This window comes from Cydia fagiglandana, chromosome 7 (assembly GCF_963556715.1).
Source record: "Cydia fagiglandana chromosome 7, ilCydFagi1.1, whole genome shotgun sequence".
NCBI classification, from domain to species: domain Eukaryota; kingdom Metazoa; phylum Arthropoda; class Insecta; order Lepidoptera; family Tortricidae; genus Cydia; species Cydia fagiglandana.
The window spans coordinates 13,322,066-13,345,369 of NC_085938.1; the positions used below are offsets into that span (position 1 = coordinate 13,322,066).

General features: G+C 37.4%; 2 protein-coding genes across 2 annotated transcripts; one reads left to right on the plus strand and one right to left on the minus strand.

Annotated features, from left to right (window-relative positions):
* Positions 1-5,319: 5,319 nt before the first annotated feature.
* LOC134665930 (uncharacterized) lies at positions 5,320-14,757 on the plus strand. Its single transcript, XM_063522986.1, has 7 exons — positions 5,320-5,363; positions 6,373-6,654; positions 6,889-6,917; positions 7,254-7,524; positions 12,971-12,991; positions 13,569-13,741; positions 14,534-14,757. The coding sequence occupies exons 1-7, from the start codon at positions 5,355-5,357 to the stop codon at positions 14,598-14,600; spliced, it is 852 nt and encodes a 283-aa protein (XP_063379056.1). The 5' UTR covers positions 5,320-5,354; the 3' UTR covers positions 14,601-14,757.
* Positions 14,758-15,668: 911 nt separating this feature from the next.
* Positions 15,669-17,951, minus strand: LOC134665940 (cuticle protein 7-like). The gene is made up of 4 exons (XM_063522998.1): positions 17,765-17,951; positions 17,321-17,355; positions 16,956-17,116; positions 15,669-15,941 (listed from the first exon to the last, which is right to left on the minus strand). Exons 1-4 carry the CDS (start codon positions 17,934-17,936, stop codon positions 15,698-15,700), a joined length of 612 nt encoding a protein of 203 aa, XP_063379068.1. The 5' UTR covers positions 17,937-17,951; the 3' UTR covers positions 15,669-15,697.
* Positions 17,952-23,304: the final 5,353 nt, after the last annotated feature.

A 23,304-nucleotide genomic window follows, 5' to 3' on the forward strand; every position in this document is an offset into this window, starting at 1 on the left:
CTCTGGCGGTTAAAGGGTTAAGCATTATTATCTTAAATAAAATAAAACATACAAATGTTCTGTGAGTTTATTTATTTTTCTTTAAGTACTAAGTAAGTATTATTTTATTTTCCGTTGTTCAAATTATTGTGTTTGGTACCTAGGTAATCGTTTTTCATGTAAACTTGGTAGGTAACAGGAAATATAAAACTTTCTTCAAAAACTTTTGCTGGTGGTTCAGAATCTGAAAATTTAAATAAGATTTAAACACATTTATTGCCAAAAACCCGCTGCGTGGGTTCATTTTGTATTGGAAATGGGGCGCTTGGCACTGAAATATACTCGAGATTCGAGATCATATAGGTACTATAAAATTAAGATCGCTATTAAGGTCTATACGTAGGGTCTGTGCGGAAAGAGAAGAGTCGTAGGTATAATGTATGGGCTCCCCTAAATTTCACGACTCTTCTCTTTCCGCACACTCTATTAGATAATGTTACTTAGCAGTAGGAGACGGCCGCTGTCATGATGCGGACTGAAGCGGACCATTATATTATAATACATACCTATTTTAAGATTTCTTCTCATGTGTGTACTATTTTCGTCATAGGTAGGTAATAAATATGTAGCCAAAAGTAGCCTGTATAATCGCGCCGTATACTTTGCTTCCTATTTTTTAACACGCAAAGTCATAATTTTAACTCGATTATTAATGATGTTTACGTAATTATCATATTTTGCAATTTTTGTCTTGAATACAATATATTTTAATTTATACATTGTTTACTAACATGTTGATGTGTTTATTATTTTCGTAACTATGGCAACGTCAAATCTTTAAAAAATTGTAGAATGAAGGTTGAGTCAGTAACATAGTGACAAAATTGGTCTTAGAGCATTTAATAACTGGAGTGGCCATTGAGTGCTTACTGTTAGGATTTAGGATTAGGGTTCCAAGCAGGAAAGAAAAGCTTGTTTTAACACCATATAGGTAATGTTTATTACTCTCAAGCAAGACTACATAGTAATGGCGTCTCATATGAGAAGAAAAAACACCTACATTTGTTTTATATTGACAACCGAATAAATCAAATATCATAGTCGTAGTAGTCTCGAAGGTATGTATATTCTTTATTTTTTTGTTGACATTATTACTTACCCCTCTGCCGAAAACTTGCACAATTGTGCAAACTTTTGTATAGACTGACATGGCTATTTGTACGTTACGTACAAATCATGTAGAAATAGCAATACATTTGACGTCCCCTCCCCCGCAAAAATCGGCAGACTGTTTTGTAAAGAAAATGACAGCGATGACATCTCCCTTCTAAATGCTCTTAGTGGATGGTAGAGGTAAGGAATACAATCTCCATGTAATTAATAATGAAAAAGTGTCCGTCAAAAACCTTAAGAGGGAAGTATACTACGTAATCGTCCATACAAAAAGAGAAAACGTTTTTCCACTTGTAAATACGAGTATCTTCCATTCTCCATGATTTTTAGTACGGTATTGATACAATGAAAAACTAGGTTTATGGGTTTTCTTTTTTTCGCTACTCTGGAGAGATTTAGATAAATTATAATAGCTGACAGCGTGCCCAGTTTTTGCAAATATTCTCCCATAAAGGAGTTTTCTCATAAAGTCATAAAGGATTCTCCTTACCTCTACCCTCCATATTCACGGCTACCATCAGTATATGTAACATTACTTTCTGTGCATCTCACTTGCACTAATATGCGAGATCGAGATGCATAGATAGTAAATTACGTAGACGTGAGAAAATGTGTCAATTTTGTTATTTAGTTCTTTAGGTGAATCCTAGAGGCGCTGTATAAAACTCCGATATAACTCTTGCTCTGTTTTTTAGTATACTTAGAAAGGGACAGCATCGTTTGGAGTGGAGTGAAGTTAGGTACATAAGACCGTAAAGAAACGTAAAATGTGACTCACGGCACGTTTATTCACTTAAAGTAAGTGAAAAATACTCTGCCAACTGATGGTAGAGGCACAGACGTATATTTGTCTGGCTCACACAAATCACCTTGTAAGATAATACAAAAATTAGTTAAATATCTTATGTATTCTACGATAGACAAGCGTTAGCTAGTTTCCGAAATAAAAAGTGACATCTACCGGGAAATTGAGTAAACGTATCTAATTAGACGTTTTATACACGCGCCCATAGATTTATAAGGCATAGATCCCTAGTCCGTACACCCCCAGTGAAGCCATTTCAAGTGCGACGTCTCGTCACACTCGTATCGTCGTATTCGAACGGCCGTCGCAGTACTCAAAGTCAAATCGGTGTGTGTACGCCTCCCGTTTAAAAATCAAAAACTACAGGAAAGATGGTTGTTTGTACAGTGAATGGGTGTCACAACACATCATATAATAAAAACAAACCGCCCGATATTACATTTCACGCGTAAGTACCGAGTTTAAGGTGATATTTTTACATAATCGTAAATACAAAAATCCAAATTTTCGTCAGCTGCCATTTCTTCTAAATGTTGCCAGTGTAGTGAATATTTTTTCCTCCAAATGGGACATGACGTCTACATTCTGAAATAAATACGCTCAATTGAATTTCATTGTATAATTGTGGAAAATTATAATTAAGTTAATTATTTAGGTACTTAGTTTTTTTCTTATTTTTATGATGTGTAATGTTCGTTTCAGTTTTCTGACTGATCTGCTGTCTGCGAGATGGAAGGAAAAAAATTAGACTAAATCGGAATGACGCAATATGGAAACATTGGAAACCGACTAAACACAGTCCAATATGCTCTGTCATATTTAAATGTATTCTTATTATTTTATGCACTTTTATTTTGTTGAATAAAAATAAAATAGTAAAAACTTATCAGCTACTTATTTAAACCTTATTTCACAAAGTACAGAAATGCAATAAATCCCAAAATAAACAAAAAGCTTTTGCTACAAAATCGAATCTACACACTTCCTAATTATTAATAACCAAGTGTGGATGTTGTTAAAAATCCCCTACTTTGAGAGATGTAAATGAATACTGGCAACATATTTTGTATATATGTGTGTGTTTGCTGAGCGTAAAACACGAGCGACGCACGCACACATCCATCGTGTTTCGGCTTCACTTTTGGCAGGTTCACCGTATGGGGACTATCTGTCTATGCGTTATTAGTTTAAGCACGCGCCTTTTTCTGCTGACAAGATTTGCTTGACCAAGTATAAATGAAACTGCAGACATATGTGGCTCCGGTGTGCGAGTGGAATATCGCTAGAGTCAGACCAAGAAAAGTCTGCAGCAGATTTGATAGCCACGCAGTGTAAGTGTTATTTATACGTCATAATTTAATTAAAGTTTGACCTTGAAAATAACGTGTGTACACGCGTTATCAAATCCGCTGCAGGCTATTCTTGGTCTGACTCTACCTATAAACCATGTGCAATGCACACATCCTATAATAACAATTACAATTAGGCCCAAGACGTTAAATACTTGTGACGGAGGAGTTCCATTCTGGTCTTCTTGGTCTGAGTCCATATACGAGTGCATAGCGCTGTCAAGCTTACACAACGGACCGGGGTATGGATCTATGGATCCGCATGAGTGTGATAACCGCGTGATCTTAGAAGAATAAAAGAAAATAAGTAGTAGGTCCCAGTGGTTATCTATTAGCAATAAGGTTTTCTCAATAAATTATTATATTGTTATTCTTATCTTGCTAATGCCCAGTGATTGACACCCTGCTGTCACCGAAAGTGCCCACCTAAGATCCTGCCTAAATTTTACCTCTGTTGCTAATGAAGATATAAAAGATTAAGATGACATGTACCTACTAGAACACTTGGACATATACCTTAGTTAATAAAAAAACCTTTTTGCTACGGAACCCTAAAAATATATCTGTAGTTAAGTACTTAAACTAAAAACTGCTAAGTTGGATTTGAAAGAAAGGGGGATGAAAATCTTAGACTCGGTAACTATTCACTTGTTCACCGCTACGCTACGATCGTAGCGCTATGGCGTAGTCACTAGTCAGTAATATGGGTTTTCCAGCATGTAGCAAAAAGAGCTTCGTATTAAGAAGCACATCGTGATTAGCCTTAATTGGGTTGAACCAATCTTTGGACATTTCGTGTTTGATAGTTTTCTCGTATACCTAGGTATAAGTAGGTTTTTAATCCCGACACAATGCCAAAATTCAGAAGTCTTAATTGAATAAAATTACATTATGTATTAGGATTCGCATTCTAGAGACATAAGTTGTTTTCAGATTTATTGGAAGATAAAAGAATTCCAGCACGCTAGAGCCACATAATGAAGAGGGCTGCTAAATTAAACTAGTCTCTGCGAGCAACATGCGGTCTTTTTATCAAAGGACTGAAACTCAATAGGATACGGCAACGATAATAAGATCAGGGTGCCTATCAAGATGCCAATCGTTTGTAATCCAGTAAATTTGTCGAATTTTGTAACCTGGCTATTTTGCGTCAAATCCGGTAGTTCTGATTTTTTGCAGGCTTGTTTATGATGTTGGCCCAATGAATAATCCAAGTTTGTGACCTCGAGCGCGTAATAAATATTTTGTAGAACGTGGCGGTGATGAATTCCATATAAATTACCTACCTAACCCTTATATTATAGCTAAGAACTGATGTAAAATTATAAAATTTTAAAAGGCTTTATCTCGGAAAATATTAGATGTACAGAGACAATTCTAGTGTCTTATTGTAGCAAATTTAGTCTACTTTAAAAACGCCCTAGGAAGTTACTACCAAAAACTAGTACTTAGGGTAATAATCGCCGAAATCTAAAAAAAATTGCGGTTTATTCGATTTTTGACAAAGTTGCGTTCGGCGCTCGAGGTCACAAACTTGGATTATTCATTGGGCCAACATCATAAACAAGCCTGCAAAAAATCAGAACTACCGGATTTGACGCAAACGCAAAATGTATAATTGTACTGTATTATTGTGCCACGACAACGAAACGCTGTCTGTCTCTATGAAACGAATATATAAGAGGTATATAGAGAGTTAGAGACACATAACGTTTCATTTTCGTATTGCAAAGGATTGGCAACTTGGCTAGGCCAGAAAACGTCCAGGAAGCAGGGACAATATGTAATTTTTTTCTCTTTATAGTAATATGTTGTTTAATAAATATAACTGAAATCTGAATCTCAATAGGTAGTAAAATCTGAATACCACTCAACGTGCATGCTGTCAATTAATCAAATTAAATCACGAATAAAATTAACCTATTTATGTATTATATCGAAGGATGCATCAATCGATGTAATCCGGAGATATTGGCCACATCATCGGCAATTAACAGTACTGCTATATTAGATTCACACATTGGTTTAAGAGCCGTCAGTTGAATAACATGTTGCAGGTGAGTAAGTGTTATCTTATCTTACTTATCTTATTTATTAAACGTTCTCCTTTTTAACTCTCTAATATGGACTTAACGTGTATCAATGCACTTAGTAGAATCTTTCGAGTCGGTTTTAGCCTAATAGTGTTTTATAATCTGGTACCAAATACAGGGGTGGTATTCGACAAGCGACGTTTGACGTATCGTGTTGATCTCCCGTTGATGTGGGAAAAATCATAAGTTCTCGAATACGTACAATGTCAAAATTTACATTAACAATCCACAGTTAGGGTGACAAGCAAACCAAACCGAACCACCCTTAGTTTAGAGTTGAGTTTTGGATGGTTTTGGTTGTACCAAATGATATTATCCACCGTTGATGGAATCAACACTCAGTATGCAATAAAATCAACTGTTGATTTGACATGGATGCGAAATCTGACAGTTGTACGTGTCGAATTTGGCCCCTGTAGGCCAATTTGAACTGTGTTAATAATTATATATTGTGTTAATGTAATAAACTAATTAATTATGGAATATAAGACTAGGGAACAGATCTTAAATAATAGTTATAACTATCCTATCTAGTTTTGTTAGAATACTGGATGAGCCTGACAAAATTATAAATGTTATCAAAACCATCAGGACAAGTTACTAAAGTTCTATGATTTTTAATAACTTAAAATATTTTATCAAGTTATTTCCACAATATTTGATCTATCCTGACTTAGATTTGCACAGGAACTACGCAAAAACAACTCCTGCATTTGAAAAAAAAATGTATTTTTTTTTATATCTACTAATACCCTACGTACCAAACTATATGCACAAACCTGTGTCCCTAGTGAAAAAAGGTACATGTCTCGGGCAGCGCGGTTGTAAAAGGGTATAAGTTCCAAGTAACACCTGTGCCCTTTTACTCCTAAGCTGCGTGAGACTTGTACCCTTGTCAGTTTTGATAGTTTAACTTTCGGAACTTGCATGCGGTTTTTTTTTAATAAACTTAAATACTCCTTCATTTTTTCAGTTACTAGTAGCGGCGCTCTTGGTGTCAGCTGCGGTGGCAGAAGGGGCCGAACCCGCGGAAGCGGCGGCAAAATCGGTGCCGCTGGAGGCAAAACCGTCTGAGGATGCCGAGCAGACTGTGATGAAAGACGCGGAGTCTATCCATCGTAACCGTCAATACCTCGACGACTATGACCATCACGACCATAACAACCTTCTCTATCTCAAGGCTAAGCTTGACGGGCCTGAAAGCCATCGTGAAGGCCCTATCATAGCTCGTAATCTTCCCCTTTCACACGAAAAGGTACTTTTAGGTTTATTGTTTAATTCTTGCTTTTGATTTTTGAATGTGTTGTAGTTTCATATTCTATGAGTCTAAATCTTACGTAGAAGTAATTTCAGCAGTTGTAATCAATTTAACAATATAATCTATATAATATTTATTTTTTATTGCAATTTAAAATCATTACTACATAATTTTTGTTTTCCTTGCATTATTTTTTTATCACGGATTTTTTACATCTGTTTATTTTTTCAGGGACACGCTAACATTGCTGAGCAAGATGAGTACGTATTCCAATCTTAATTGCTGATTTATTAATCAAGTATTACCTTTATATTTACGTATAGATATAGTTAAACATTTTTACCTAAAGTATAATAAGGTAAGCGATAAGTGCACTCTGGATCAAGTTAATATAAGGTAATAAATAACCCACTGCACTAAAATATAATGCTACGAGTGCAAATTGCCCAAGTTAACTTTGCAGGCACAGTTACGTGGATTGCCTAATCAGTTGATGCGAAAGGGATGTAATAATCAACCCAATACCTACCCAGCCCAATAATTCAAACTCCGAATACACAATTTTACAATACTTCTCAATATTCTGTTACTTTCAGGATCATCAAGTTCACATACAGCCCTGCGTATTACGAACCTATTTGGGTTCTGGACTACAGATTCCTAAAGTCAGGTGGCAGGAGGTACACGCGTGGACCCGGAGGACAGGTCCTTATTCTTCCGAGGAGTTACAAGCATTACAAGGGGGACGGCACCGGTGACTATGACCAACTGGTAGAGTTCTGGCGCTTGAAGTTGATTGCCGAACAAAACAAGAGGATGCGAGAGAACGGGTTGGGTTTACATGGACATGGACATGGACACCACGGATATGGAGAATATGAACATGTTGACATGGGAAGAGAACAAATTTACAGGGAAAGAGAGAATTTGCACCGGGAAACGGGACACGGATATCATTAATTTCAAATCCACTGTACTAATCGTTTTTCTACTATTTGGACAAAATGAAATGTAATAATTACTATATTTTATCATTATTTTGATTTAAGTGGAAAATTATAAAGGACTTACCTTTTTCTACTCCCACTAAATACCTATTCGTAATTATATTTTGTATTGAATGCGTGAATATGATTGAATAGTATGATAATTATATCATAAAAAAACCGGGCAAGTGCGAGTCGGACTCGCGCACGAAGGGTTCCGTACCATAATGCAAAAAACAGGCAAAAAAAAAACGGTCACCCATCCAAGTACTGACCCCGCCCGACGTTGCTTAACTTCGGTCAAAAATCACGTTTGTTGTATGGGAGCCCCACTTAAATCTTTATTTTATTCTGTTTTTAGTATTTGTTGTTATAGTGGCAACAGAAATACATCATCTGTGATAATTTCAACTGTCTAGCTATCACGGTTCGTGAGATACAGCCTGGTGACAGACGGACGGACGGACAGACGGACAGCAGTCTTAGCAATAGGGTCCCATTTTACCCTTTGGGTACGGAACCCTAAAAATTAAAATAACGGTTTTAAAATTTAATAAACAGCTAAGAAATATAATTCCAACCCCACGGAAACGTACTGCTGGCAGAAAAGTAGACTAGCTGCCGAATTCGAACTTTAAGATACGTCAATTAATAGATCTGGAAACGATATGGATAAGATGTGTCAGTGTCAACAGTGACGTTTTTGTTTGAAGAAACGTCTTATTTGACACTGACATATCTAATCCATATCGTTTCTAGATCTATTAACTGACGTATCTTGAAATTCGAATCGGGCAGTAGGTTAGGTTTAAGAACAGTGACAGTGACCCTTTCAGAATCCAACTATTGACGAAAAATCAGATTAGCTTAGGTTAGAACTGCGACCCTCACAGGAACGCACTAGATATTGCCAGAAAACTAGGTTAGCTGAGGTTAGAATAGCAAATTCTCCACAAAAACGTACTCTTGCGAAAAGCATGTGGATAGGGTGAGTTGCGGCCCCTAACAGAAAGGAGCTGCTGTCAAAGTTTTAAATAACTTAGGGTCAGAACGACTTAGTTGGTACAGAGGAGAATATTTTGAAGACGTTTTAGTTGAAGATAGCCTATGATAGTATTTCTATAATTATATTAAACATTAGGTAAACACCCTAAACATGTTGTTTTCTAAGTACCTATTCTGAGTTGCTAATGAAGAATAAGGAGGCCATGTGTATTGACGTTGAGTCTTCTTTAAGGAGTGCTACAAGAATAGTTGAAATTAAAGAAAGGACGCAAGCACAAGAAATTTTGTACATTGACTTGCCGTTCCTATATTTATCGCACACGTATAATTAAAATTATATTGCTACCCAACTTGCAGTGTCATTGACCACCGTCATAATTGAGCGGGACAGCATATAATACGCGTGAGCGATAGATATAGGAACTCATTGGCTTCTTGCATAGGAAATGTATAGGGTAGTAAGGTAAATTGTAAATTATTAGCCACTGTTTAATAACTGGCAGAAAATTAATTCATTTTAGTAAAAGGTGGCTAGTTATTGAAGGGTGGCCTGCTATTAACACCTTATATTAAAAATGAATTCCGTTTATAGATGAATAGAATTCATTTTTAGTAGGTATAACAGGTGGCGTTCGGATTTAGCTGCACTACCGCAGTATAATATTGCAGCGCGAAATTACTGCAACAAATGTCAAAAGTCCGCGCAGCCGCAGCGACATCGTTTTTGACACCCTTACCCTATGAGTTAAACGGTCAGGTAGGTAAGTATCAGCATAGAGAAATATAGGTAAGTAAGGAAAGAGTGGTCTCTGGAGAACTCTATATTCGTCAGCGGGCGCAGCACGGTTCCATTTTTATCGACTATCACTATGCGCGTCCCTTTCGCACTTATATACTTGTTAGAACATGACAGGTATGGTGACAAGGGATAGAAACGCCACCGTGCTACGCCGCCAGTTTTCTTACTAAAATATTAGTTATCTCGTAATCGACATCTAGCGTCAAGTAGTGGAAGTAGTGGAAGTACAGCGTCTTGACACCAGATGTCACAAGTGTCACTATAATAACGAAAAATGTATTGTTGAAACAATATTACAAGCAGAAGGAGTGGAAAATAGAGTTCCCGGTTAATCCGGTTATAATGTAAGCTGAAAATTGTTGAGTATTAGATTGTTCGTTCGTCGCGACAACTATTGTCCACTAGCAGTACTGATTAATTCCGCTACTTGACGCTAGATGTCGGCTACTAAATAACTCGCGTTTTGGTAAGAAAACTTGGAGTTACCACTCTTTCCTTACCTAAAGTCTATTTCAATAGAACTTGCTAACTATGTAAACAAACCGCCATATTGAAATTGTCTCTGAATGAAGAATTTACTAGTGATGGGCAAGACTCCTACTTACTACTTTACTAATGTCAAACCATATCGAATAATAAAATACCAAAAGTAAAAAACAAGTAGTTACTTATTTCCAATTTGTTTAATCACGATCAGAAGACAAAATTAGTACTTAAGAATCATGTATTGATGTATTTTATAACCGCGGCGGTAGCTTAGGTACATAGCGTGGGTTGGGTAGTGGGTAGCGGGTTTATATCACAAACTTTAGTCACAACACTACCCATCATAGACAATTATAGAATTTAAAAGAAACAAAACCGTCATTCCATCTGGTCCTAATAACCTAACTTACGAAACCATTTTAAACTTTTAATGAAATATCCAAGATACAGTTATATATTTATGTATTTTACGGAACGGACCGTTTCAATAGTGTATATGTGTATGGTTTCAATGGTATTTGATGAAGTGGTGTGAAAATTCAAAGAGAAACAGTGATAAAACAAAGTTACTTTGTTTGTTTACATAGTTAGCAAGTTCTATTGAAATAGACTTTACTTATATATATTTCTCTATATAGTACTAGTATCAGTGACTGCGCAAAAAGTTGAGCTAACCATGTTTTATGGTCAAGAAACTTGGCTTATGTGGTTTAGTCTCAATTTTCAGTCTAGTGTCACTTACAGAAGGGAAATAGAACAGAAAGATTATGACCGTACCGTAAAGGATATCGTGAAAAGGTTCGCAACCACCTACATTTAGCATCCTATCTTAGTGCCACGAAAATAAATGTATGACTTTGTTGTGTCATCATCATCATCATCTCAGCCATAAGACGTCCACTGCTGAACATAGGCCTCCCCCTTATGGGGGGTGAATGCCATAATCGCCACGCTTGGCAGGCGGGTTGGCGATCGCAGTCGAGTACACCGAATTTGAGGGACGCTGCTGCCCGTCCACCGGTGGTCTTAGACGTAGTTTAAGGACATACCCGGATCCCTTTGTTGTGTAAGTACCTATAATTGTGTTTTTCTGCAGCCTTTGAACAATCATGCTTAAAATAGCAGAGAGTTGCATACACAGCATATCGGCATCGGAATGTTTACACGCACACTTAAATGGATAACGATCAAACTGCTTAACGGTTCGTGACGAGTCCTTGGAGTCGAAGACGAGACCTGGATTTCACGGAATAAGCTCGTTATAGTTAATTGTCTACTGGCTGTGTATTGCAAATGCTTATCGATCAAAGGCGAGGCTAAGCGTATAGGCGGACCAGTATTAATTACTATAGCCAAATGTGTTACCGTTATACGTAATCAGAGAGCGCATTTTATACATATTGTACACATTGAAGCGTCGATATGCCTACGCTCGGTAAGCATCCAGAACAACATCCCTGTAGTAGGATTTAATTACTTTAATAAGCTGTCCCTACTCATTTGTAGTGCTCCACAAATTTGGCAAGCAAACCTCTTTATAAGGTGACGGCTCATTGATTTTTTTCGTAGTTGTAGTCCTGCACACAATTAGACAAGTCCAAGTCAACATGTGGTCCCAGGTTAGCTCAGTGTGTATAATTGACAAACAAGTTATAAAGTATCTATTGCTTTCCTTATAAAGTAAAAGTATAGTGATCAGTTACTACTTATACGAAATTGTTAAGTGAAATAAAGAAATAGAGTTAAGTACTATAATGATTTGAATCGCGTGATTGAAATATATGGAATATATTAACTCCGCATATCCGAAAACAATAACAAAATAATGATATGGATATTATCATAATTATATGGTAGCTACGAAATATACCGGGTGTGGCCAGTAATACGAACAAATAATTAAAACATAGATTGTAACCCACTCCTTAAAAACTTTAACTTTTATTCAACAACTTTTAAATAAGATGACGTATTGTCAATGTACGCCATCTGCCTAACTGCCTATAATCAGTCTAATTGACATCCCTTGTTATGCTACAAAAATAACAAATTTTTCAATACATTGTGTCTTTGAATAAACTTTAAAATGTACTAAAAAAAAACAAGTAAGGTGATAAATTGATAATGCATTGCAGTTGCATTACTGTTGCGCACATTACTGTCAATGTCAATTTCCTGGGTAAAATGACTATAGTTCGTTTTTTTTAGCATTAGAAAGAACTTGCAAGAAGGTAAGCGATTTTGACATGTCTTTTAATTGAAAAACGCTTTTTAAAAATCAAAAACTATTACTTATGAAAGCAGAAGAATATAAATGATCCTATTAGATTCATAATTGTTACATATTTGCCGTAACTTATTTTTAAAATGTGTTCGTCAATTAAAAGACACATCAAGATTGTTTACCTAATTTCTAATGCTAAAAAAAACGAAGTATAATGGTAACATTCCATTTCTAACCGCAGCTGCACTGCCGGTACTGAACGCGTCGCTGTCATTGTCAATTTCCATAGTAAAATGGGCAGTAGTGCAGCTGTCGTTGGAAATGGACTGTCACCTTATTAAGTTCGTTGCCGGAATACTACCGCGGTTAGAACATCACTAATTTTATTAAACAAATTGACACTGATAGAGCAAGCGTCAATGCCGCGACAGTAATGCCGCAACTGTAATACAGCTACGTTGACATCCGAAACATTTGATTAAATAGAGTTGGTTGTTGCTAAACTTGCTAATGGCCTACATCATAAATCTACCTACTATATATGACGTTTTGGTTTACCTTGCCGCTTATTTAATGAATGTACAATATTAATTCCAGATTGTAGCCCTCTCCCTACTCGCCGCGGCCCACGCGCACCCGGTCGCCGTATCCCACACATCCCGTGTGGACCATCTCGGCCATGTCGGCCATATCGGCCATCTCGGCTACGCGGGCCACCTCGGTCACGCCGGCCATCTTCTTGGCGGCTGGGGAGGCTGGGGCGGCAACTTGGGCGCTTGGGGAGGTCACCACCTTGGCATCGCTCACCACGGGGGTTGGGACCATGGCCATCACGTAAGATGTTTTCTCTTTAACCTCAATATAGATGGGTTCACAAATTAAAAATGAGACCTAGTAAGTAATATGTCGTACTGTCGTACATTGTGAATTCATATGAATCGAAAATATAAATTTTGGTCGTATAATATGTGTACTTTAATGGTGCTTATTTGATCTTTACACCATCAACACAAATTCAAATAATTACTAAGGAAAGTAAAACAAACCTTAGGAACGAAGTTCACAGTTTGTATCATTTGACGTAAAAATACCAACAATTATTTATTTCGTTCTGTAGAATAAAAAATATATTTTGTGTTGTCATCTTAGAGAACAGTTCCAAGGATTTTGACCCAGATGACGTGGGAAGATTGGGAACTTAGTTTTAAATTCAATTTAGAGGTAGTTCCAGAGGGCCTACCGCGAACCACGTTCAACCTGATGCCTCTCTGTCACTCTTATGTAGGATATTACAAGTGCGACAGAGAGGCAACACGTCGAACGCGGTTCGCGGTAGGCCCTCAGAATCGGTACGCGTACAACATTTGTCATCATCGCAATTGTTTTTAATTGTACATATTCGTTATTTCAGGCATGGGCACATCCTAATTACAACTTCGCGTACTCCGTCTCGGACCCGCACACCGGCGACCACAAGTCTCAGCATGAAGTCCGGCACGGGGACCACGTGAAGGGCTCCTACTCGCTGGTGGAGCCCGACGGCAACCTGCGCTCCGTGCACTACTCTGCTGACGACCACCGCGGGTAAGTTTAGTTACCAGTTGGTAAACTTTCACGACACTGGCACTTTTGAATTTTCAGTATGAAGGTATGCTTACGATGCGAATAATGCGATAGCCTGACGGCAACCTGCGCTCCGTGCACTACTCTGCTGACGACCACCGCGGGTAAGTTTAGCTGCCAGTTGATAAACTTTCACGACACTGGCACTTTTGAATTTTCAGTATGAAGGTATTATGCTTACGATGCGAATGATGCGATAGCCCGACGGCAACCTGCGCTCCGTGCACTACTCTGCTGACGACCACCGCGGGTAATTTTAGCTGCCAGTTGATAAATTTTGACGAAACTGGCGCTTTTGAATTATGAGTTGAGAATAAGGGCTTATTTAGACGTTTTGAGAACTCGCATACGAGTTTCATTACATTGTGGGTTTTGATTGGTCTGCAATGTAACTAAAATCGCATGCGAGTTCGCGCGCCTTCTAAATCAGCCCTAAGAGTATGCTTACGATGCTAATGATGTGATATATAAATTACTCAAAGAGATTTATAACCGGAAGATGACTTACCCCTTTGGTCCGTGTCCAGATGTTGTCCTCGCCAACATATTTCCAATTTTCAGTTTATTCTTAAGCGAAGTATCAAATGTTGATATTACTTACTCTATGCAGTATTTACACTATTTACGGGATATCCCCTTAAAATAAAAAGTAAAAAAATCTCCCTTTTTAAAACGGTAAAGCTTAATTCTATGTGCAGATGTTTATAGGCATGCTATAATTCTACAATTCTAAATTCATGTTCATAATTCCAGATTCAATGCCCATGTTCATCACACGACGGCCCATCATCATTTGCATCATTTGCATCATCATCATTAGACTCAACAACCTACCGAAACTGATCTCGACCAGACCTTTGGCTATTATTTATTCTTGTGAGGATGGCACCTCTCTTGATGCCACAACTACTACAAATCGTGAAACTGTCTCTGCATTTTCCCTCACATTTGGAACGCCAGCGCTGACGATTAAAATCATTTTTTATGAACTACATTGTTTTATTTCATTACATTTATATGCAGCAACGACTTAAAACAATTTTATTTGTAAATAACAGATTATTTGGTAGTTTACAGTTATATTATAACTAGCATAGAGAGTTATTTTGAATAGGTTAACTATGTGTATTATAGTTCTTATACCTTTGCGCGATAGACCGACAGCAGCCGACAACAAAGTCATATAAAACTGAGAAAAATATCCTATTTTCAGAAAGGTTATATATACTCGTACTGCAAGCTAATACTCTGCTTTGGAATACTTATAAATAATTCCGGTTTTAGTTAGGTATTTTTAAACTTAAAATTTCTGATTGATCTCGACTCAATAACTATCACAAAATCCACGAATGACAAGCCAGCACCTAAACCTACATATACTATTTTTTCAATCGGTAATCTATACTTTCAATCATGGAATACTTGGATATACCCTTGAAGGTTTCGAGGCACTTCCTTTTCGCACCTCATGCACTTAGGCAGCACGCTGTACCTTCAATATCTCAGTTGCCTAAAGCACTTTAAATAGCAAAAATACATCTCACTCTGACATTGCTGCGTAATCAATCGCAAAATGAAGTCGAACCAGTAGTCGAACATACCTAAGTTTTAAATTACGGGGATTACAACTACGTAAAGTACAAAAAATACTGGTTTTGCCATTCATGCCTTGAGTTTATTTTATCTAAACGGTATTTAATCTTAAAAATACTTATTAAATACTTCGTTAAAATACGGCCCGTTAAGTCCCATTCAGTTAACTATAATGTGTTAAATGCTCGTTATTTTTATTTAAAAATACAACGACTTCAACAATAAATACTTACCTAGTAGTTAACTACATGTTTGTTTTTCAGTTTGAGTTACAGTTAGACTGTACTCTTACGTACACATTGGCATTAGCTGTTGTCTTCGTCTCTAGTAATTATAATTCTCCTCGGGACCTTGTAGTCCGGAAACATGGTTGACACTGAAGCCCACGTTAGAGTTGGCACTGCTGGGCCCGTATCGCGGGCTAGTTGGCGGGGTCTTCTCAGGCAGGTACTGTGGGCTATCGGGGTAGTCTCTGCTGGCCAGGGCTCGGCTGCGGGATTCCGGCAGACGGGGGTGCTGCAGCTTGGTCTGCTGGTGTGGCTCATCTCGACGCACAACGGCGTTGAATCTGGAATGGCATGCATTGTTGACAGTTATTGAAACTATTTACGAGTTAACTTATAATAGTTATAATATAAGCGCACCTTATGGGGCTAACTTTTAAAGCGGGAAGCACTTCATACTGTGGCAACACTTACGCTATTGCAATGCTTACAAATGTTTCTTGCTTACTGTTACTACAATAAAAAGTGCTTCTAGTTTTAGATATTAATTTGCAATTTTCGAAATTATCCCGCTTTCGAAGTTACCCTAGTGCACAAAAATAATAAACCAACTTTTTCATTTATTCGGCAGATATATAATCATTATATGTACCTATGTAGACAGAGCGTATTAATATTGACAGTCGAGGTCTATCTAGGGATACATACAAGCCCAAAAACATTCTCGAAGAGTTTTTTAAATATTTAGCTAGTTTGCGTGAGTACCTAGTAACAAGTAGTAGCTACCTCTAGTAGCATTACGCCCCACGCACATCCCTTCTCCTAGATCTAATGTCTCTTCGCCGACCTGCGTGTCACCCCGTGTGTTCTACTCATACTCATACTACTCACAGTCGTAAAGTACGAGTAACGTAACTCACCCATCCCATGGACTTTGTCTGCAATATATTCGACGGTGCGTATCGCGCCATTTGGCTCATATTATAGGGTAGGTACCTCTACGACTCGCACTTTATCACCCTGATGCCGACTCCAGTAGCTTCAGTTGTCCCTAAGTTCTACTACTCACCCGTGGACCGCGTCCGCGGTGTACGAGAACTCAACGATGCGTATATACTGGTAGCGCGGCATGTGGCTCATACAGGGAAGTACGCGCCACGCCGCGCCGTCTTCAGTAGCTCATGTTATGGCTCTTCTACACGATGGCCCAGCGCCCGCCACTCCAAGGGACGCAGCCATGCGGCAGAATGAGATAGCAATATCACTTGCTCCCTCTAAAGCATAAATGCGTCCCTTGAAGTGGCAGGCGCTGGGCCATCGTGTAGAGGAGCCATTAGCCCTTCAGTTCTACCACTCACCCGTGGACTGCGTCCGCGGTGTACTCGACAGTGCGTAGCGCGCCATCGGGCTCATACAGGGAGTACGCGCCCCGCACTTTGTCGCCTTCGCGTCGCTCCCAATGACTCTTTCTGTCGCCCGTTTGATGGTCTGACACCTCATACTTATACTCGTATTTTGGCTAAAACAATAAATTTACCTATAAATATACCTACACTTCATTTACCAATGATTTGAATTTTCAAAAAAGTAGTAATATTTTACATTGACACTTTACTAAGGATAAAATTAGTTTTAATTATTAGTTATTAGTTAAAATGATTTAATTTGTTCAAATACTTCTAATAATAGTTTTAGTAGTTAACTAGAAGTTTTACGCACTTACTTGAGTTCTGCTGTACTGGTCTAAAGATGATATAGCTGCAAAAAAAGTGTATATTAAAAACTTTTACTAAAAACTACAAACTACCCAGTTTGGATCCATGTATCAGACCCAAGTGGCCTTAAGGCCACTTTCTTAAGAATATAAGTATAATCGTATTTAGTTACATTTTAGCATTCTTCCGAAAAACATGAAATTTGTACAAACTTGGCCAAGAGTAAGGGCTCATTTAGACGATGCGAGAACGCATGCGAGTTTCATTACATTGCGGATTTTGATCGGTCGGTTGAATTAGACGTAATCAACAGTCCGCAATGTAACTAAGATCGCATGCGAGTTTGCTCGCCGTCTAAATCAGCCCTAAGGTATCTATTTGTGTTACTTTTAAGTTTAAAATTACGCAATTCACGTATAAACCACTAGCATAATACGAATAGTTATAATTACGGGTGGTAGTGGCGGGTAGCGGCGGCTGCGCCTGGTGGAACACGATGCTCTGCGAGGACGTGGCGTGCTGCAACATGGCCACAGACGAGCCCTTGATGAACAGCCACCCGTGCAGCAGGATCACCACCTGTAGAAAATCAGACGAGTTACTTACCGCATCACATTTAAGCATCCATGCTAGGACTAGAAGTCTGTATTCTTGAGACTCTTTGAGTAAACTAGCTCAGTACAAAAGATTTACACTATACCAGCAACCACTGACTGCATTTATGCCCTGTAACAGCCGAAACAGCTATTGGAACACCAATTTTAATTTTATACTTAGTCTAAGAAATTGAATGGATTTTCCATCGCCTCTTTTCTAATAGGTACGCGTGATGGGGCAGATTTTCTTCGAATAGTACTTAGGTAAACGAAGATCAAAATTTCAACTAGACACTAGACTCACTAGAGAGTTGTACAATAAAACGTTTTCCAGCTTAATATATCAGGTATAATTGCAATGAAAAACGTTTTTTCAAGGAAGACACTGAAAACTATTTTGACTGTTTTGAAAAAAGTCTTGTGACAACGTATCTGACATGATTTTCTAATTTCAACACTCCATATTGATAACGATACGAGCCTTTAACCAAACGATATCCATGTTTCACTTATAACGAACGATTGCGCCTGTAACGTAAACTGTTCTATTGAAGGGACTCATCTCATAGAGCCCTCGTTTTATAGGGACATCTCATCAGATAAGTGAAACAATGTGATGTCGGCGGATGTATATGCACCGACAAAGGTCCTGTTGTCAATTAAAATTGTTGATGTTACTGTATGCAAACCTTCGACGAGATAAATGAGGTACTAAAAATTCTTACAACGGTTTCCATTCATGTTGGCCCATTATATGTTCATTAGGAACGTCAATCTTTTATGCTGATGCATATTTCAGTCCATCGTAGTACAGACAGCAGAGAACTAGAATATTTAATATTCAGGTATGTTATAAAATGTTTCCAGTCTATTTACTTTGTTATCGGGGATCTTCGTTCATTTGATAATTATTAGGAAGGTGTTAAGTGTACGGGTTGTTAAGTAGTTTAATTAATAAGTAATTTTATTATACAACTCCAAATTGATTAAGAATTTTGTAACATAAAAACCTGCACAGCTATTGCGTGACGGTTGCCTTTGATTGTTTTACAAAAAGTTAGTGCTATGGAGCAATACAAGAAAGTAAATAACGAAAGGTGACACTGGTATGGTACCCGACGTGTCACCTTTCTTCGTATATTTATAATACACATAAATATGTATAAATAAGAGGGTTATCGAATAGATACTTCGTTTTTTAGGGTTCCGTACCTCAAAAGGAAAAAAACGGAACCCTTATAGGATCACTCGTGCGTCTGTCTGTCTGTCTGTCTGTCCGTCTGTCACAGCCTATTTTCTCCGAAACTACTGGACCAATTAAGTTGAAATTTGGTACACATATGTAAGTTTGTGACCCAAAGACGGACACGTAACGTAAACAAATGAATTTTAAACATGGGGGCCACTTTTGGGGGGTAAATGAGAAAATCATAAAATAAAGTTTTTCAAACTATATCGTGTTACATATCAAATGAAAGAGCTCAATGTGAGAATCTCAAACATATTTTTTTTATAATTTTAGAATAAACAGTTTAGAAGTAATTCAAGAAAATAGGCAAAAAAATGACCATTCCCCCCCCCCCTTTATCTCCGAAACTACTGGGTCTAAAATTTTGAAAAAAATACATAAAATAGGTCTTTACCTATAGATGACAGGAAAACCTATTAGAAATATGTAGTCAAGCGTGAGTCGGACCAATTACTTAGTTTTTGATCCGACCCCTACGGGTTTTTTAAAGGCAATTCACTCGCGTTTCACATATACAGTGTGGAAAGATAAGTCGGGCCCTGGAGGGAAACTACACTACCTTAAATCCTTAAGCTGGCTCATTTTACTTAAAGGAGACATTCCTTTATTTTTAAAAAGACACAAAACTGCATTCGAAGATTTTCTAAAACTCGCTAGCCTCGCCCGGGACTCGACCCCACTAAAAGATCCAAAAAATAAAAACTCGCAATTTTATTCTACTAGTCGATACAGTTAATGTTAATGATAACATTTCTCCAAGAAACATTAGGTCTTACACTCGTCTGTCGTACAAAATATCCATAAAATCTAATATTTAGTACTCAATATTTTTTAGACAAGCCAAATTTAAGAAAAATACTTTGAATGCAGTTTTGTTTCTTTTTAAAAATAAAGGAATGTCTCCTTTAAGTAAAATGAGCCTGCTTAAGGACTTAAGGTAGTTTCGTTCCAGGGCCCGACTTATCTTTCCACACTGTACTTATATAGAAAATATATTGTTAAAAATTTAGTAATGTACGGAACCCTTGGAACGCGAGTCCGACTCGCACTTGGCCGGTTTTTTTTTTAAGTGGGAATGTCACGTCACGGCCAAACTATATGTATATTGAATTCCATATATCGCCATTATAGACACGTCACGTCACCTTCTGTTACTTTCTCGAGTCGAATTGGGCCTAGTTATCTATAAATGCGGTTTCCCTTCTGTGTAGTGTTAAATAATCAAATAGTAACGTACATAAATACCCCTAATTGATAATGAGAATATCATTTGCATTTGATAAAACATGTAATTTGCGGTTTTGTATAACAGTTAAGTATTTGGCAACGAACGAGAAGGAAAATTCTTTGTCGATTAACGATTAACCCTTAGGTTCAACTTACACTAGCGCCTTTAAAAAAAAAAGGGAGCCACCCCACTCTTAATATTTTAAGTTTTTGACGTCGGATTTTAGGCTTCTATTTGCGGCCTTTTCAATTGAGGATCATAAGATTCTTAGGATGGTATTCCATCTGTCCAATATCTAGGTTCAATGTTTATTTGCGACTCACATTTTGCTTGATGAGAGAGTGAGACGCAATGCACATTGGACAAAGAAATTGGAAAAGTGGAATACCACCCTTAGGCAGTCTTTAATAGTTTTAGTGCCTTAGCATTTATAAAAATGGGAACACCAAGAAAAGAAAAATAGAAAGAGTAATTTATATTATAAGTAGGTACCTATTGAATGAGCAATTTATTGATCTCATTGGAAAATAACATTGTTGAGGTCCAAAATCATAAAAGGAAAAGCCGACCGAGTATTTTTGTTGATTGTGGTTTTGGTAGTGCCTGTTGAATTGAGAAGTATTTTTATTACAAGCTTTTATTTAGTTTCACCTGACCGTTGTCTATATGTTTGTCTGTCTGTCTGTAATCAAATCTTGCAAGTTAAATTTGATCCACTTCCCGGTTTCCGATTGAGCTGAAATTTTGCATACATACGTGAGTCGAGTGACAATGCAATATTATGGTGTCATCGAGCTGATCTGATGATGGAGACCAGAGGTGGCCATAGGAACTCTGTGATAAAACAACGAAACCTAATTGTGTTTGGGGTTTTTAGAATTGTCTCGATGAGTATTAATTGCCTGTAGAAAGAAAAGTACAGTCAGCGATAAAAGCTTGTACCAAAAATGAATATTTTTCCAAAAACTTATTATTTGCATATAATATTTAGGGACGTGACTACAGCTACATCTGTACGATTCATACGAAACGCTCGCGCTTCTTGGCGTAGCATACTTTCGAATGTATTCGCGCCAACACCAACAGCATTCAATACGTCGATGGTGGATTCCATTCTAAAAAGTAAGAACGTACGCCGCTAGAGGGCGTCGTTAGCAAAAATGAAGCTAATATTTAAATGCCTTAATTTTTCAGTAGGTAAGTACATTATGTATCTATAATATATGATTATTGACTTCCAAACCGAAGGCATGACTTTTGTTCGGCGGTTTGAAGTTCAAACCGAGCTTCGTACAAACGTTCTTGGTTGAACTTATGTACGAAATTTCTTCGGTGAAGGAAAACATCGTCAGTAAACAAAATACAATGTATTGACTAAACTGAAAATCGTAGTTCAAGACCAAAAAAAGTAAGACAATGTTGCCAATTTTTACTAGCGCGTCTTGTATTTATGTAAAAATAAGTAAGTAAAAGTACCTACTACTTAAATCATAGGAGTATTACCAATTCAAAACCTAACCCCTTCAACGCTAATCAAGACACGTTGTTGTTGTACCTCTACGAAGCATTTTCCCTTCATACCGGAAAATCCATGTTATCGGCTACGACATCAATTAATAGTCAAAAATGGTTAATTGCTTTTCACCACACCAGCTCGGAAAGGCTTACTTTGCACTTCAAAAACTGATAGCAAAGTTGCATTTTAGGGGTCATCCATTAATTACGTCACACGAATTTCTAGGTTTTTTGACCCCTCCCCCCCCTCCTTGTCACACTTGGTCACATTTGGCAAACCCCTCCCCCCCTAGTGTGACGTCACATTTTTTCTACGTCATCGCCAAATCGAATTAAGTAAGTACCTAAGTATTATTAATATTTTATCAAAATATTTTTGACGATATAAATATTAGTAATTTTATAACCCAAAACTGCTCAGGAAAGAAAATTAAACGAATAAAAACGATTATCGTTTTAAAAACTTGTTATTTAAATGTACAGCGAATAAAATAATTTAATTTAATTTTCGGTTACTGATGAAGTTAAAGTGACGTCACAAAGTTTGTGCTCCCCCCTCCCCCATGTCACAATATGTCACATTTTCTTGACCCCCTCCCTCCCCCTTAACGTGTGATGTAATTAATGGATGACCCCTTATTCACATGTGAGGCAAAGTAATCAAATGCAAATTTTGAGTTGTTTTCTTATGATTGCTGGTAGAATAGACTTTTAAATGATAATTTTGGATGATAAATATTTAATAACATTCATTTCATTTGGATTTAATTTGATTTGATTTTGTTTGATATTTTACATTTAATATTTGCTTCAGGTTGGTGTGGTGAAAAATTTTGTGTTTCACTCGGGGGCAAATTTTGTTTAACCCTCGTGCTTGGAAACCCTCGCAACGCTCAAGATTCCATTTTTCGAACCACTCGCTACGCTCAATTTTGGAATCTTTCGCTTGCTCGGATATCAATTAATAGCACGAGCGGTTAAACAACAACTTTGCCCCCTTGTAAAACAAATAACTATTAACGTTTCGACCAACACTGTACGACATAGCGCTCAGCGCGCAAGGGAAAATGACTAGTTGTAGTTAGCCAGTTGTCCTTATAACTCCCATAAAATCAGTGTTGTTATTTGTTATGTGGCAACTTCAAGTATTCCACTCAAATAAATAACATCGTACCTACCAGTAAATTAAGCAGAATACTCGTTTGGTTTGTTGCTTATCTGAATCTCATTAATTTATATGGAGCAAAAATAAAACATTAATTTACATTTGGCGAGTTTCGTTTTAGGCACATTTATTTTGTTTGTAACATCCGCTGATGCAACTTGTACAAACGCGGGCATTTACAAATTAAGCACCAAAAGCGAGTTGCAGTTTCGAAAATACGATCTTTATTTGACATTAGG

Bases quoted from the DNA above. Each gene is read 5' to 3' on its own strand.
- LOC134665930 (XM_063522986.1), top strand. The intron at 6,918-7,253 runs GTACGTATTCCA...TGTTACTTTCAG, and splicing joins AACATTGCTGAGCAAGATGA to GATCATCAAGTTCACATACA. The intron at 7,525-12,970 runs TATGGAGAATAT...GCTCACCACGGG, and splicing joins ATGGACATGGACACCACGGA to GGTTGGGACCATGGCCATCA.
- LOC134665940 (XM_063522998.1), bottom strand. From the start codon at position 17,936: ATGCTTAAATGTGATGCGGTAAGTAACTCGTCTGATTTTCTACAGGTG. The intron at 17,117-17,320 runs GTAAGTGCGTAA...TTATTGTTTTAG, and splicing joins ACCAGTACAGCAGAACTCAA to CCAAAATACGAGTATAAGTA. The intron at 15,942-16,955 runs GTGAGTGGTAGA...ATGCCATTCCAG, and splicing joins ACCGCGGACGCAGTCCACGG to ATTCAACGCCGTTGTGCGTC.